Genomic DNA, 17,772 nt, shown 5'->3' with positions numbered 1-17,772 from the left:
TGCTCCATCACCAACCTCACTCTTCGCCGTTGCGTCGACTCCATTGTAGCCTCGCTCTGCAATGTCACGCTAGTTCTGCTGTCAGCCTTTTCTGTAGTTATATCGTCTTCATTGACTTTTAAGTTGATTTCTAATTTCTATAATCTCAAAATATTTTTCCTCTCACTTAAAATATTAAGGCACTTCCAACACGTAAATATTTATCATGTGTTGTTTTATCTCAAATTTACTATTTTGCAAATAAAAAAATTTAGAACAACTCAGGGTCTGTTTGGTAAAAATAGCAGTTGACTGATAAGTTAGCTGATAGCTTATAGCTGATGACTGATGACTTATAGCTTATAGCGGATGGTTGAGACTGATAGCTTATAAGCTAATTGAAATGTTTGGTAAAATTAGCGGTTCAACTAACTTGTAAATGTAAAATGACATAAAAGATATTTAATATATAATTATTTTATTTTAAATTAAATTAAATTATAAGGGTTAAAAATGAATTTTAATTAAAATAATAAGGATAAAAAAGGAAGAAAAAATAATAAGCCATAAGACATAAGCTAAAACGCTATTTGAAATAACGTCTGGAAAATAAGCTATAAGCTAGTAAAATAAGCTATAAGCTCGTGATGAAAAGACCGTTACCAAACGGGTCTAAATTACCATATGAGCTTATAAAACATAAGACATAAGCTATAAGCTCGAAAAGATGTTGTACCAAACAGAGCCTTACATTATCATATAAGAACACAATTTATTTATAAATAAAAAATTTTTAAAAAAAAAATCTGAACACTTTAATATCCTTGAATTTAATTAGATACTCGTACTCCTATTAACCAAATAAATATTCTAATTCAATCCCACTACACTCTTAAATTTAAGGGGAAAATTAAAAAAAAAAAAATTAGACCAAGATAGATTAATATTTAATGAAAGAATTTTAGGATTTCCCTTCTAAATAAAATATAATTAAATATCCAATTTTGACCAAATTATTAATTAACCAATTAAATTTATATAAACCTAGAAAGAAAAGAGTAAAAAGAAAAAACCACATCACATCACATAGTCCAAAACCACGTTATTAACATTGCTTGGGTTAGATTATTGCTCTAATTATCAGATTAGACTTTTTGGAGAGTGAGCAAGTGTTGCTTGCTTAGTATCCAAGACTAAATCATAACATAATATAGAATCCAAATTAAGCTTCTTCTAAGATCTTTCAAATTGATGCATCAGAAAAAGTGAAGAAGAAGAAGGAGAAAATGGCGGAAGAAAAAGAATCAACGTCGATTCCTCTCAGTCAAGCTGATAACGTCTCTTGCGAAGATCCCGAAGATCCAGCTAAATCTCCACCAACCTCTCCCAACTCTTCTACTCGCAGGGTACAATTTTTCTGTATTCCCTTAAGATTTCAATTTCTTCAAATTAGGGTTAAGTTTAGTCTTCGATCTCGTTTATTCTACTGTATTTATGATTAGGTTGCTAATAAGTCAACCCAGAGTCTTAAGCATAATGAAATTGACTTTACTAGGGTTTTATCTTAGTGGAAGATGAAATGGATATTGCAAATTTGAGTTGGATTGGACCAATTCATTAGTTGTGTTGTTTGTTGAGATACTATGTGGGTTAAGATTATGAAGTTTATTTTCTAAGTTGTTGCTAAGATTTTGTGGATTTTGCTTGCTCTTTTCTCAGATTAGCTAGACTGGTCCAGGTACTGTTTCCCTTAAGTGTCCTTATATGGAAAAATACTAAGTTTGTTAAAATAGTATACAACAAAAACAAGCCTTATCCCTCTAAGTGGGATCGGCTACATGGATCAACTATTGACATAATGTTCAATCCAGGACCGTGTTTCTCTTATAGTCTTTCTAGGTCTTCCTCTTCCTCTAGTTGTTTCACTTCTCTCCTTACCACAAAGTTTACAAGTCTTCTCACCCTAATCATTTAAGCCTATGTTTGGAATTTATTAAAAACCACGGTAGGAAATCACGGTGGTTAAAAGCTACCAATAGTAGCTTCTGAAAATCACGGTGGGAGGGCTCCAAACGTGCGGTGGCGGCAGTGGACCGTGTTTCCAAACACACCATAAGTTTAGTTTCCTCCATCTTCTCTACTATAAGGGTTATTCCTACAATCTCTAATATTTTGTTCTCTAATCCTATTATGTCTAGTCTTACCACACATCCAATGCAACATCCTCATCTCTACTACACTTACTTTATTCTCATGTTGATCCTTAACTGCCCAACATTCTGTCTCGTACTACATCGCAGATCTTACTGCAGTTCGATAAAATTTTCCCTTCAGTTTGCACAGTACCTTTATGTCACATAAAATCCCCGAAGCTCTCCTCCATTTCAATGGTTTACATCCCTTCAATAGTGTACATGGTTTACATCCCTTCGATAGTGTATGTGAAGCATATTACAAAGCCATTAAAAATCGAAGCACGATTGTAATTGAACCTCCAATCCCTGTTTCCCTGCATTGTATAGGCCTCAGAAAGAAGCCAGTTAGCTGCTGGATGTGGGAAATCAAGGAATGATTCGGCACGAACATTTCCTCATATAAAAGTAGCTGTTTTTCTTTTTATGATACAAGTTCTAAATGATGACGTTGAAGTTTACAGAAACTCGATTGTTAGCCAATATGCATTTAGTTTTGGCATGATATAATTTTTTTAATCTCATATTATTTCAAGATAAAGTCCATCTATGTCTTGCTACTGACTCATTCTCTGCATTTATTTCAGGCTTGCTGCTTTGTTCTTCAGAGTTGGGTCTCAAAGAAATTTATGACTGGAATGTAATGGACTAAACTACTTGTCAAGATAACTAATTGTTGCCATTACTGTAAATCTAATTATTCATTTAATTTTGAACTTGCAGTGTTGTTCTATTCCCAGTTGCAGTTACCTTTTTTATTACATGGTGGTTTATTCAGTTTGTTGATGGTTTCTTTAGTCCGCTATACTCTAGTTTTGGCATTGAAATATTTGGTGAGTAATTTTTTTCCATCCAATATACATGGATTTGACTATTATATTTGCTCTCTTGAGAAAGTAAAAATGTGGTATGTTTTTCATTGTTATAGATGTCATAGATCCAAAACATTAAAAAGAAACAAATTGAACATAGTGCTTATACTTGTAATATCAAATATAATAGGTTATTCTTTTTGTTTTATCAATTGAGCATGAAAGTATTATTCTTTCTTCTTTGGGTTTAGTGGCTAATCTGGGAACTTGCAAAGCAATGTAAATGGCAACAGTGCATAAACTTGTTAATTCAACGATAACAGATTAATTTATTGTTGAATAACTTGAGAGAAAAGGCATATTGTTTCTTACCCGGGTTTATTTGAACTGTAATCTAAATGTTGTAGAGGTTATGGTATCCTCACCTTTGTTTGTAGTTCTCCACTTGTCTCTTGTAAATTTATTTTCTTCAAAACATGTGTATGCACATTGGACAAGCATCTTCTACATTCTTTCTTTTTAATCCCTCTCGAATCTTGATGCATTGTATTAAGTTTGAAAGCTCTTGGTTTGTGGTGCAGGACTTGGTTTTATTACATCGCTAGCTTTTGTATTTGTTATTGGTGTTTTTGTTTCGTCGTGGATGGGGGCCACTGTCTTCTGGATTGGAGAATGGTTAATAAAGCAAATGCCCCTTGTCAGACACATTTATTCGGCATCCAAGCAGATTAGTGCTGCAATTTCTCCAGGTATGCTCTTCATAACAATATAGTTCAATTAGATTAGCCCAAAAAAGATTAAGATTAGTTAGATAGCGGAATTTGAATTCACTTAGAGGTGATGAGTTATGCTACTTGCTTGTTGGTTACCTAGTGTTGTTACAATTGTAATAGAATGTCTTCTTAAATGGTTTACACGGAAAAGTGGCCAGGGTTGCTGGTTCCTTGTTTATATGTTGACTTTATAGAGTGTATTTTATAAATTATTATACAAGGAGCTCATTTGAAAATATTACTTGGGCGCTGTTTGGAAAGTAGCGAGTAGATAACACATAAGTGAGCTGATTAAATTTGAAGTGTTTGGTGCATCTATGTTGTCAATGGTGTCACTTAAGTTTTCAATTGTGGAATTGCATAGAGGTGGCAGCGTCCACTGCAAAGCGTTCAGCCTGCAAGTCGTGTGGCGGTCCTGGCCGTAAATTGTGGCCAAACCACAATTTTATGTTTACACTTAGGTTAAGCATGCAAAATTCCTCAAATACCCGTCAGTTTTAACTGTTCAGTTTCTTTTTTAGGGTATATCAGTTATTTTGTTATATTATAAGCGACTTGTTTTTGGATCTGGATCCATAATGGAAAAGAAAAAAGTAATGAACATAACTATAACAAATCTAGGTTGTTCTCTAGTTATAGATATACGGTGATTCTATGTGGTGTGTGAATATGGTGTGTGTTCTATAGCAAATGATCTCTATTTTAAAATGAAGACATTAAAATTACTGCATTGATTATTTATAATGGAATGCTCACTTGGGGCAATAACATCAAACTTTCTTGGTAGATTTATTAGTTAAAGCAGTTAGAGTTACTTAGCAGTTGGGTGTTGGAATAATTAGAGAAATAAGACGTGTTGCCTATTAAATAGAAAGCAAGATTTAGAGTGGGAGTTGTTTTGTAGTCTTGTTTGTTTGAGAGAGTTGGGATCTTTGGGCATTGGTAGGTTTGTCGGCTCTTATATATGAATTCTATTATATCGTTGACGGCGAGCAGTATTATCAAATATCCGCCATGGCAACGCTATGGCGGATATACATGGCAATTGTTGGGTTCGCTGTAATGGTAAATATTGGCCGGTAATGCGGGTTTTTCCGCCATAATCCCGCTATAACAGCACCGCAAAACGGTTAGTATGGCGGGATTTTGGCTCTCCGCCATCGACACCACTAACGGTGAGGGAACTTCTTACCTTAGTCTTATAATAAAATACATGCTACTATCAAGGATGGCCGGCTGAAAGGAAATACTTTACTGTTTAGAATAGATCTTATTAGCTTTGACAACTTAAATGGTAATTGGTAGGTAGGATCAGTTAGGCTCTTCATTTATGAAATCAAGGCTCACTTCAAAGTTCAAATTGTTTTCCCCTATCATTTTATTTTAGCTGTCAGTGATTTCTCGTAATTTTTATTTTCGAATTCTTTACAGATCAAAATACCACTGCCTTTAAAGAGGTAGCAATTATCCGTCATCCGCGTGTTGGTGAATATGCTTTTGGCTTCATTACATCAACTGTTACTTTACAGGTACTTTGAACATACTGTATTTACTAAACAGTTTTTAGGCTTCCCTTTTTTAATGTTGATAAATAGACTTCATACAACTTTTGTCTAAGTAGAAGTAAAATAAAATATATAGAATGCAGGCTTAGCAGGAGGCACATAAATTTTAGCCTAGATGTGAATGATGAAACACATACAATACCAGATGTCTCATGATTTATGTATATTGAATCCATCATCCACCATCTAATAGTAGGGGTGCAGGGGACGCCATTAATAAGGGTATAGGTACATCTTACTGAAATTATCATTGCACATCTGTAAAATTTGTAATATTTAGGATTGACTGTTGGGAGTAAAGAGCCAACAAGAAAGAATGATCTGTGTTGCAAAAATGAAGTTGCTACGGTAGATACGTGGTCGCATAAGACAAGATTGAGAATATAATTAGAAACAGAGTCTGGGCAACAAAAAATCATAGAGCCTCATTTAAAGTGGTTAAGCATGTGTGGAGAAGAAGACTACCAAGGAAAGTGATAGGCTAACTATTAAGAGGAATTTGGATTTAAATAATTTGTCATTAAACAGGTTTCTTGACAAGATATTATCCATGTATCTGACTTCACCTCGTGGGTTAAGACTTTGGTTATTGTTGTTTAGGGTTCCCTTTTTTCTAATTTGATAAGAAGTAAACTTAACCAATGTCTATAATGCTTTAACTTGGCAATGTAATAGATCTACAGCGTTGGCAAATGACATATATGGAGACATGATCCATCATTACGAGTTCACAACCATTAGATCAATGTTAAAAAATCACAATTATTGTAGCATTAGAAGAAAAGAAAATATGCTTATGGAGGATACGTCTGTCCTATATGATATCCTTACATCCTTCCTTCATTAACAGCAAACCTGTGAGATTTGTTGCAGCATAGAAATCTAACGCGTTTACATTTATATGTGTGCGCACCTGTGAGATTTGATGCAACGTATACATCTTATGTGTTTGGATTTGTATATGTGCTCACCTCTTAGATTTACAGCAACGTATAAGTCTAATGTGCCCTGTCTCGAGTTTATCCAGTATATCCATGATTAGTGCTGCTTTATTGTAGCCATTGTTTTAGAAGTTAATTTACTGAAAATATTTGGGCTTGCGATTATTTCATTTTCATTTGAAAGGTGCCTCATCATAATCTCATTATTTTATGTGTGCATCCACCATTGAAATTGTGTTTTCTGAGGTAACTACTAATTTCAATGCTTTGTTTTATATATTTGACTTTAGATTTTATCATTTTTCCTCCTTCCCAGCAAGAAAATGAAGATGAAGAGCTCTGTAGTGTTTTTGTCCCTACAAACCATCTGTACATTGGCGATATAATTTTGGTTAACTCCAAAGATGTAATAAGACCAAATCTTTCCATTCGAGAAGGCATCGGTAGGTTCTCTTTTTGATGACTGATTAGAAAGTACATTCTTCATGATGTAGTGATTATTTAGGTAACATTTTCTTAATTCATGGCTTAACATTTATTTGATGTTGATACAGAAATCATTGTTTCTGGAGGAATGACAATGCCACAGTTGATATCTCCCATTGAAAGAGTTGCTCGGCCGAATGAGAGAATATCTTTGAACAGAATTGGTTAAAGGAATGAAACCGCGGCTTAAGATTGATTTGTAGTTATCGTTCATTATACCATGCATGACTCATATGGTGATGAGAATTGTATTCTAAACCTCCTTGTGATGGAGTTTGTATACGAAAGTTGTTTTATATTTATAGTTTCTATCGAAGTTGAAAAAAGAGCAAGATACAATGTAGTTATTACAATATTTTTATCATTTTCTTATACTTTCACTTCTTTTTTCCATTCGTTCATTCATCCTCTGAAGAATTAGGCCATGTTTAGGGTTATGGGGTGAGAATAGATCACAACAGGGTGCAGTTACCGTGCATAGATAAAAATCTATGCACCATACATAGATTATTATGGACTCTTGGATCAAATTCTAGACATCAATTGTTATTACTCAATACTCACCACTCAATACTCAATACTGGATTAAAAACATGATCTAATGGTTTATGTAGGCTTATGCATGGTGCATAAGTAAATCCTTATGCATATTAGCCAAAGCCGATCACAGCACATCAGATTTTGTAAGGTTTGAGTTTGGCTTTAAAAGTCTGGTTTGACTTTATAGTTTGTTTAAAAATGTATTTTATGAAGGTTGTTAAAAAATTGAATTTTAACTTATAAATCTAAAGAACATGAAAAGGTCAGGAAAAAATATCGAATAATTATTTAATTAATTAATTTTAAGTTTATAATTATGATTAGAATTATAATTATAGTTGCATTAAAAAAAAGTGCTAAGTATATGTATAAAAGTTATGTTAGACAAAATGTTCTATACGAGGCTAGTGTTATTAATTCAAAATTTATATTTAACGATTTTTGTTGTGGTAGTTAAAGACTGTGGTGTCAAACATTTTTAAAAAATATTGAATTTAATTGAAATACACCTGTAAACATATTTTATATTATTAGTCAATCACAATCATTAATAAATATAAAATGTTTGAATGTGTTAGTTAAAGACCCTGGTGTCAAATATTTGTTTGAATGTGTTAGTTAAAGACCCTGGTGTCAAACATTTTTAAAAAATATTAAATTTAATTGAAATACATCGACAATGTAAATATATTTTATATTATTAGTTAATTATAACCATTAATAAATATAAAATATTTGAATTTTATTTTAATTTCTTTTAAAATAATACAAATTGAATGGTCATGATGCATGGTGTATAAATTTTTACAATGATACTGCATATCTATTAAACTAAAAAATATTTCATATAAAAATGTTTTAATAATTTATTAATTATTATTACATTATTATTATGTTTATATATGTTGGTCTATTAATTTTTATAGATTTTTTATATATTTATAAAAAGCCAATCAAATTAATAAGGGCACCTAAAAGTGCATGTTGGGCCAAATTAAAAACAAATGAGATTTTTGTTCCTATGGTTTTTTTTTTTAGAATTTCTCATTACACCCATATAAATAAATAAAAACATCTCTAAAAATTTCAAAATACTCTTCGCATATGTATGTTCAAAGGAATCTTTTTCCTATTTTAAGATGTTTCGAATATGCATATCCGAAAACACTTTCTTCAAACGTTTTTTTAATTTAAAAGTTAGATTTAAAATGTCCGAGATTTTTCGGATATGCATATCCGAAAAAACTCAAAGAAATTGAGAAATTTAGAGTATTAGTTAATTCTCCGAATTAACCAATATCCCAATTTTTTTATTTAAAAAAAATATTTATTTATAATATAGTTATAATATAATTAAAGTGAATCATTAATAATAAAGATATGAATCTCCGAATTAACCAATATCTCAATTTTTATTTATTTTAAAAAGATATTTTTTATTTTAATTTTGTAATAATTTATTTGTCACAATTTTTTTTAAATTATAAAAGTAATTATTTTTTAAATTATAAAAGTAATTTATTTGTCACAATTTTTTTAAAATTATAAAAGTAATTTATTTATCATGTTATTAACATTATAATTTTTAATTTATATTAGTTTTTTTCTTAAATTAATTTTATATGAAAAAGAATGTGTTGATTTAAAGATTTAATAGGTTGATATTATTATTGTATCTTGATTATAATTATTTATATTTAATTATATATTTTAATTAATACAATTAATTATACTATTAATTGTATTGATTCACCTTGATTTTAATTTTTTAACAAATATTGAGTTATTTCGTATATGCATATCCCAAAAATCCCAACACCAAAAATTGGGTTATTTTGGATATGCATCTCCGAAAACACCAAAAATTATAAATTTGGTGCGTTCGGAGATGCATCTCTGAATTCTGGGGGCAAAAAAGGAATTTCGTCTGAGGTCTCTAAGAAGATATATGGGTGTAATGAGAATTTCCTTTTTTTTTTTGTTAAGTAATGGGCTATCCCATTGTTCTCTCCACTAGTGTAAGTAATGATCCATTTTCTAAAAGTCTTTAGGGTTTCTATCCATTATTGTTCTCTCTCATGTTGCTATGTTCCATTGTCCTAATCCTTCTTATGCACACCTCTTACTTCCAAACACTAGAGAGTGTTTTCTCTTTCTTGTTCCTATTTTTGTTGAAATTGAACCTTTTTTTCTTAGCCTGATTGTTCTAGATACGCTTTTGACTAGCCTTATTGTCTTTTTTCTTGCTAGAGTTGTCCTTGTTCCTCTTATTTTTGTTAAGCAAATCCACTAAGATCTTGCAACCCGTTTTAATCTCAACATCTATAACCTTCATCTCCTTCGCAAGCTTAGTAGCGTTGAGAATATCTTGACATTCGACTGCGGAGGGGTTGTCGTATCCCCTTTGGTACCAAGTTTTCTTGGTAATGCTAAATTTTATAGAGAATTAATTAAAGATTTCACTAATGGTGAGGTAGTATGTGTATGAAAGGCTTCATAACTCTTAAGAATGTGTTTATATCTACTTCTATTATCATGGTATTAGACTGGTTCAATCTATTTGTATTAATGTGTGATGCTAGTGTTTTCGCTAATGAAGTAGTGTTGGGCTAAAACCATAACAAGGTATTCCATTTCATTTAATATGCAAGTAATACCTTGATTAAAGCCCAAATAAATTATACCACTATTAAAAATGAACTACTAGCTCTGATGTTTGTTTTTTAAAAGTTTAGATCCTATTTCACGGGCACCAAAGTGGTCGTATACACTAATAATTCTACAATCAAGTACCTAATAGCCAAAAAAGACGTGAATCCAAGATTTATAAAAATGTGTAATATTGTTGTAATAGTTTGATATAAATTTAGATACAAAAGAGGTGTGGAAAATCAAGTGGATGATCATTTATCACGACTCCCATATGTCACATAACAATGGTAAGGTTGATGGTACTCTTGTGTATGCAATTTCGTTGACTAGTGAACATTAAAATATATGATGGTGTGTTACACTTGTTATTCTAGTGTCTTTGGTTGCATCTTGTGAAATTAAGTTACTATTGGCAAGGCGGGTGGTACGAATGTAGAGATTAAACATGATAAGCATCTATGCGGAAGAGTCGACTCAAATGTTAAACCATATGTGACAGTCGTAAGATATATTGAAGTTCATGAACCTAAAAAGGCTACTAAGAAGAAATCAAAGAAGAAAAACCTTTGAAGCTAGATCTTTGCGACGGGAACGAATATCCACATGAACATATCTAACACATATACATTATGTTTGAGTATCATCATGCCAAGAATGAGGTAAAAAGAAAATTATTGGTGCAAACTCTCAAAGGGGCAACCATGACATTGTTTAAAACCTTGTTTGATAGTTGTATAAACTCTTGGAAGGGACTCTGTGATTCTTTTACGACTCAATTTACGACCCTAAAATGACAACCCAATACTACATGTATCCTCTAAGGAATCAAGCAGAAGAAAAGGGAGATCTTGTGGGAATATATTGACTGATTTACCAGGTAGCCTTCGAAGTAAGCGGGTCAAATGACAACTTGAAGTGTTGGATATTAGATAAAGGATTATGATAAATTATTTGTTTCGCAAGAAGTTAGGACTTGAAGGTGTTAGAAGTATGAGTGATCTCCCCACTAGGATCTAGTCGTACATTAACCATGAAGAAAAACTCCTAGTAAAAGAGGTGGAAATTGGCCACGGATCTTGGAGCTTGACAAATAAATGACGAATAGAAAATGACTAACTAATGCTAGGACGACAAAGAACAAGATCCCCGTGCCATATTTTCATCCTACACACTGCTCAACACGTCAAGAGAAAAGATCTTACAATAATGGGATGACATTTATTTCAAGGACGTGGGAGAAAGAAACCTTTACCTCGTGAAAGAATCATCAAAAACTGATAAGACGAGATTTTGTCGCTTCCACAAAAACCACTGTTACAATGTAGTTGACTGTGTACACCTGAATTTTGCGATTGAGGAAATGATTAAGAAATTAAGATTAAACCAGTACACCCAAGAAGACGATCAAAACAATTATCATGGAAGAAAAGAACACTACAAAAGGCAATACAAATCACCATGAAAAAGGGATCCCCTCGCTGAGAAAAGCATCCCAAAAAAAGACAATTGAGGTTATGACATAAGTCAATGGAAGAAAATATAGCAACGAAAAAGAGGAATAAAAGCTAAGAGGAAAATGTCAATTTAAAGACTTTATTAGGGGAGGTTTTCCCTGCTCAAATACTCTATCTAGAGGGATAATCAAGAGATGGATTGCCGAGCTGATAGTAGTTAATAAGAAAGAAGACGTCGCCTCTGAAGTGAAGCCAAAAAGGCATATCCTTGGATTCAAAGATAGTGAGAACGTAGGCAGTATCCCAAATGAGTTTTTTTCCTAGTTATAACAACGATTATGACCAACTTTGATGTTTCAAGAATCCTTATCGACGCAAGGAGCTCGTGTGATGTCGTGTATACCAAACTCTTTGAAAAGCTAAGATTAAAGAAAGAAAGGTTATCTCTTTATACGATATTCTACCTACATACCAAATGAGTTTTTTTCCTAGTTATAACAACGATTATGACCAACTTTGATGTTTCAAGAATCCTTATCAATGCAAGGAGCACGTGTGATGTCGTGTATGCCAAACTCTTTGAAAAGCTAAGATTAAAGAAAGAAAGGTTATCTCTTTATATGATATTTTACCTACATACCTTAATTGATACAATAATCTGCCCATGAGGGTTTGTAAAGCTCAGGGTCTCACTCAAAGAAAGAAGAAATGCTAGGATGGTGGACCTATAGTTCTCGATAATTCCATTCAAAAGTGTGTACAACTACATTTTTGGTAGACCTTTCATTGCAATACTCTACATCGTGGCCTCCCCGCTTCACTTAAAGATGAAATACCCCAATGTCCGTGATGTACCTGTGATAATATATGTCGACTTATTTGGAGCCAAACAAATACACAGAGCTTTGTAGCACAACTATGACTTGACGTCAATTGGTAAGGAGAAAGAAAATGCATTAGAAATTAACGTTGCCAACCTTAGTAAGCGCTTAGAGATAATCATCATAGTGTAAGACCGACATCTCTCTACAGGTACAATATGAAGTATTATAACTTGATGGATTCAAGTGATGGCGTATCGTGCCACGAAAAAATATAGAGTCGTCATCAAACGTTAGTTATCCCAAAGGGAATGGGAAACATCGAGAAAACCCCAAAAGGCGAAGAAAATGGTGTAACACCCCTCTAATACCCCACGGCAATTATCAAAATTAAATCAGAGTAAACATGCAAAGGGTGTCACAATTCAAAAAATAAAAGAAAACACACGTTCGGCATATGTCATGCATTCACTGAAACATCTGAAATTATAACTCATTAGATAAAAATCATGTTTACACAGCGGAATCAAATCATCAAGTCAACATTACATCGTTAATGTATCAGACTTCAAATAAAATAACAATAGAGTTATAATCGAAACTCAAAACATCGCTTTCCCCGTGTTACATCTATCAGAGCATGACACCGACACAACAACTAAACCGACTTATGAGCTAATCCTCACCAAGTCGAAAGCAGCTATCCTCAATCTGAAAATATCAACAGTAAGGGTGAGTCTCATCACAGTTAACAAATGTTATTGCATCTTAAATAACAACACATCATAGTTTATCATTCACCCAATTACATCATATTCAGATTATCAGGAACATCCATCGTTTACACAAACATCATCAGAACACATCTTTCACACAGACAATCATACTCAACACTAATTCGACAAAACACACAAGCAACACATCATCAATATTTATAACACTGGAATACTTCCAATCATGTTATAAAAGTATGCATATGTATGAACTGACACTATGCATGTGGTACCAACATCGTCAAATGGGACTAACCCATGACCGATCCAACATCATCCAGATACGGCCCTGCCAGCACAGATTCCTCACAATGGGAATCATGCCCTTCACTGATCCAACACACCCTTATGGATACAGTATCATCAATGCACATGAATGAATGCAACATATACAACATACTTATACCATCGTCAAGTCTAATGAGTAACATCATCAAATACTCATTTCATCATCATCATTAACATCATCATCATCAAAGTATGTTTATATACATTAGCATCATTCAATACAATCAATCATCATCATCATCATCATCATTACAGAACATACATGTGTCCACATCAATCATCATCATCAATAAGAAGAACACACATGTACCCACATCATTCCAATACAATCAATCAACATCATACAATTCTCTACAAATCATCACATCATAATGTTTTCAAAACAACATCTTATATTGTCACATTTCATCATATATGTCAACAATACATCATCCAATCAAACAAATCGTCACATGATTAATATTTCAACATAGCATGTATTTAACATATCTCATCACATATATGTACAATACATCATTCATCAAGAAATAAAATCATATTTAAAAATAATTGGATTCACACCTCATTTCATCATTTAAACACGTAGGCTATCTCATAAGATTCATCGTGCTCGAAACGGCACTAAAACGGACCTACGGTTCGAAAGTTACACATCATTTAACTTTTCCAAGAAAACAACTAACGCTACAGCACGCGGCGCAACCAAAGTTCGCGGCGCGACCTGAACCACAAGAACACGTTCGCGGCGCCAACCTATGCACGCGGCGCGGAACGAGAAAAAGTTATGCCTTCGCGGCGCCAACACGGGGACGCGGCGCGAACTGGCGATTTCGCAGACTATCGGGTCTGCGTCAGATCCTGCGATCTGACTCAATCTGAGTCCAAAACTGTCTCTAAACGTCATATATAGGCAGTTAATCATCAATTGCATCACTATTCATTATCACACATCAAAACAACACACAATCTATCAATAATTCATGCAATTTTCATCAATTCATAACCTCCCTAAACCTAACATATGATCCAATTGACTCAACAACATCCCTAATCAATATTATTATCTAAGAGCACGATAATAGATGATAACCAGAGAGTCCCCCCTTACCTTAGCCAAGAGTTCTTGATCTTTGGTCCTCTTCCTCTTTGGTTCCTCTTTACGTTCCTCATCCCTTCTCTTCCACTTCTCATTTTTCACGTTCTGACTCTTTTCCTCATTTCCCAATTTTCCTTATTTTATGAAACATAACATTTTAATTAGTAAAGGCTTTACTAACATAATACCCCCTCTTTACTAACACCACACTTGGCCCAATAGCCTATCTCATATTTCTTTCCAAATAATTCCACAAAATACTGAATAATTCCAATTAATAATTTAATTTCCAATTAAATTAAATTTAGAAAATATGGGGTGTTACAACTCTCCCCCACTAAAAGAGTTTTCGTCCTCGAAAACATACCTCCAGTAACCAGCTCGTATAAGAGTCCTTCACCTGACTCTCCAGCTCCCAATTAACAGTACCATCAGTCAATCCCAATTAACATAACCAACAGGGAACATGTTTCATACATTCCAATCTCAGTTCTTACGTCACATTTGACCATCCAAGGTGTACCACTCATAATATCTCCAAAAGGTTAACAACAATAGAACTTGAGGTACAACCTATACCATACGCTCAACAACTGAGTAATACAATTACACAATCCATAGTGTGATCACACTTGATCCACAATGCAGTAATGCATTCCCTCTACCAACATACCAACCTCAGACACACTCTTCCATCCGAGCGATAAAACAATACTTACACTTTTCACCAGCTGCTTCCTTCAAGAAACTCAACAATAATATTCATATATCATCGGATTTCAACTTTTTGACTCCTCTTAAGTCACACCAGCAATTATCCAACACGTTACATTCCGCTTTTCCGCATTACTCTGATTACTCATCACAATCATCTATACCAAATAGATTTTCTGAGTTTTACCCGATTCCGACTCTCTTTACTCATTCGTTTCAAGAATCATTCTTCATCATTCATGGTACTAATCTACCATTTAGCAATCCTTACTCGCATCCAACGAACCAATTCCTGATTTACTTCCTCTATTAAACATTCCACCATCGGAATGAGTGTACACAAGTAGTTATAATCACACTCATCGGCCTGGATATACCATTGCTTACATAATAGCTCAAACTGAATCTCACTCTTCTTTAAGAATTAAATCAACTTCGTCCTTCATAGAGTATAATTCCTCATTATATCTGGAATCCACAATATCACCTTAACAACGAAACAAAATTATTATAACATCATATAGTATCAACTCGTCATCTTAACTTTGCCAAATGCATACCCGTTAACTACGTACAACCATAATAACATGTTCGTCGTCTCGAAAATTATTCCAAAGAGTTATAATTTTTCGACACGACATCCTTACATCCACTGGATTCTAAATCCAACATATAGATCAATACATATGTTCTATGTAGGCTTCAGACATATTAATTCCTTTACTGCCCGCGAGTAGTACTCATAACACTACTCCACATCACACTTTCGCTGCGCGACTCTGATTACCCGCCTTAAGTCATCATCCAATATACTGCACTCTTTCATATTCACTTCTTCATAAGTTCACATAACATAGTGAGTGATTATTCTCACGGCTTAGTATTCATCACATCTTAAACCATTAAGGTAACAAAACAAGCTCATCTCATTTATATGATTCCATCTACTACCAACAAGAGATTTAGGGTGATCAAGTCCTAAATTTGTCAATATTAGTTGAAAATCATATTTAAGCATAAACCGTCGTTACTACATAATAGTGTCCTTTCCGAGTTCGCACCCAAACCCATTAACATCGTCATAGTTCAATAATCCACTACGGTGCCCTTTTTCTAGAATATTCTTCCGAAGCTCAAACATCAGTTACACAAATCCAATCACTCAACCTCATTATACCGTTCTCGTTGATTCTGAATTCACCGCCTTTACCTTGGTAATTCAAAGTCAACCTACCGATCAACTCAACATCATCTTCCTGACCTTCTCTAATCTCGTCAAGAGTACCACTAGTCATCTTCTAGCATACTCAATCTAACACTATTAGGAGTGCCTTCACATACTAACTCGAGTCTCTAAATTGTCCAATTAAATCCAACTCATTCATCATTAGCACCGACATTTTTAAAGACTTCCTACGCAACACAATAGCACAACATTTTCCTTACCAGGATGGTAATTCAAACCAAAATCATAATCCTTAAAAAAAAAATATATACTCTAACCATCTCTGCTGCCTCATATTAAGTCTTTTCTGATCAAAGAGGTACTTCAACTCTTATGATCACTAAACACTTCGAATCTTGAACCATATAATTAACCTGCACGACCAAAACAACATTCATAACTCGTGGTTTAATCCAAATTCCATAACATCCTTCGCGTCCATATATCATTCCACTCGGAGTATCAACAAAGTCTCCCTCACATTCAATAGGTGTCAGAAATCTTCTAAAATTCTTCCTTTATACTTATCGTTACTTTGTCATCACAAATACGATTCCAAGAGTTCTAAAGTTTATTCCATCTTTGCTACTAATTCAATCTTTACTAAAATCCATCGGCACTCAAATCATCTTTATTATCGAGCATCTCACCCACTTATTCATCAACATCACGTTCTGCTCAACTTCGTTTCGAATAATTCACGGTAGTAGGCATTCCTATTCAACAAGTTCTACGCATTCCTTAACCGGATTCAGACTATCTCCTCATAGGATTACCTCTACTGTACTTATAACTCTCCCATAAATTAGAACACAATCCCTCCTCTTCGTAGGTTCAAACGGCACATCAATCCGACACTCGGAACTCCAGATATGAATTTTCCAATCCTTGCCCGAAAAATGCAACACTGACATCATGCAGTGACACTCTATACGATATATCCAAAACTTCTCAATTGGTAAATTCAATTCTTAAAATTACTCCTCAACAAACCTGTTAATTGTTCCTTCGATCCCTTCAACACTGACACTGACATCCCATGCAGTACCCATAAACAAGTCTAGTTATAAGAACAAGAGTAACCGTAACTTCGCCTCTTACCAACGTCATCCTGTCTCAATTAATTATCTTACAGCTGTTGCAACCATTTTTATAACAAAGTTCATCTCATTAGCTTTCCGAAGCTTCAAACGGAACTCAATTCGGGTGTTCAGAACTCCAGCTATAAATTTTCGAAGTTCCGCAGCTATTCAGCAATTTTCCTGCGTTTTGCTTACGAAAATCTCTCTCCAAAACTCATTCTCTTCAACTCTATCACATTCCAAACAGCCCCTTATCATATCTCTTTACTTCCAAACATCATTATAACTTGAGCAACACTGCCCATCGCCGAAGCGCAATTCCTGGAACATTACTACATCAATCCTCTTCGCAAACTTGCAGCTGAACCTCTTCTGAGTC

The 17,772-nt window shown here is 33.8% G+C and overlaps 1 protein-coding gene across 2 annotated transcripts; it reads left to right on the top strand.

Moving 5' to 3' along the window:
• Nucleotides 1–1,084: 1,084 nt before the first annotated feature.
• On the top strand, nt 1,085–7,122 carry LOC131639380 (protein LIKE COV 2-like). 2 transcript variants are annotated; one of them, XR_009294932.1, is made up of 7 exons: nt 1,085–1,385; nt 2,759–2,811; nt 2,895–3,004; nt 3,565–3,732; nt 5,188–5,285; nt 6,553–6,705; nt 6,817–7,122. XR_009294932.1 is itself a non-coding variant. In XM_058909881.1 (7 exons), the coding sequence occupies exons 1-7, from the start codon at nt 1,266–1,268 to the stop codon at nt 6,915–6,917; spliced, it is 777 nt and encodes a 258-aa protein (XP_058765864.1). In that variant the 5' UTR covers nt 1,093–1,265; the 3' UTR covers nt 6,918–7,122. The 2 variants fall into 2 exon arrangements, 1 of the variants encoding a protein (XP_058765864.1); XM_058909881.1 differs by having other exon boundaries at nt 1,093–1,385; nt 6,579–6,705.
• The last annotated feature ends 10,650 nt before the right edge of the window (nt 7,123–17,772 follow it).

This window comes from Vicia villosa, unplaced genomic scaffold (genome assembly GCF_029867415.1).
Source record: "Vicia villosa cultivar HV-30 ecotype Madison, WI unplaced genomic scaffold, Vvil1.0 ctg.002607F_1_1, whole genome shotgun sequence".
Taxonomy (NCBI): domain Eukaryota; kingdom Viridiplantae; phylum Streptophyta; class Magnoliopsida; order Fabales; family Fabaceae; genus Vicia; species Vicia villosa.
This window is presented reverse-complemented; position numbering and strand designations above follow the sequence as displayed.

What these genes read in the sequence shown, in the direction of transcription:
- LOC131639380 (XM_058909881.1), top strand. Translation starts at nt 1,266, where the DNA reads ATGGCGGAAGAAAAAGAATCAACGTCGATTCCTCTCAGTCAAGCTGAT. An exon ending in TTTTGGCATTGAAATATTTG is followed by an intron (nt 3,005 to 3,564) that starts GTGAGTAATTTT and finishes TTTGTGGTGCAG; the next exon opens with GACTTGGTTTTATTACATCG. An exon ending in TAGTGCTGCAATTTCTCCAG is followed by an intron (nt 3,733 to 5,187) that starts GTATGCTCTTCA and finishes AATTCTTTACAG; the next exon opens with ATCAAAATACCACTGCCTTT.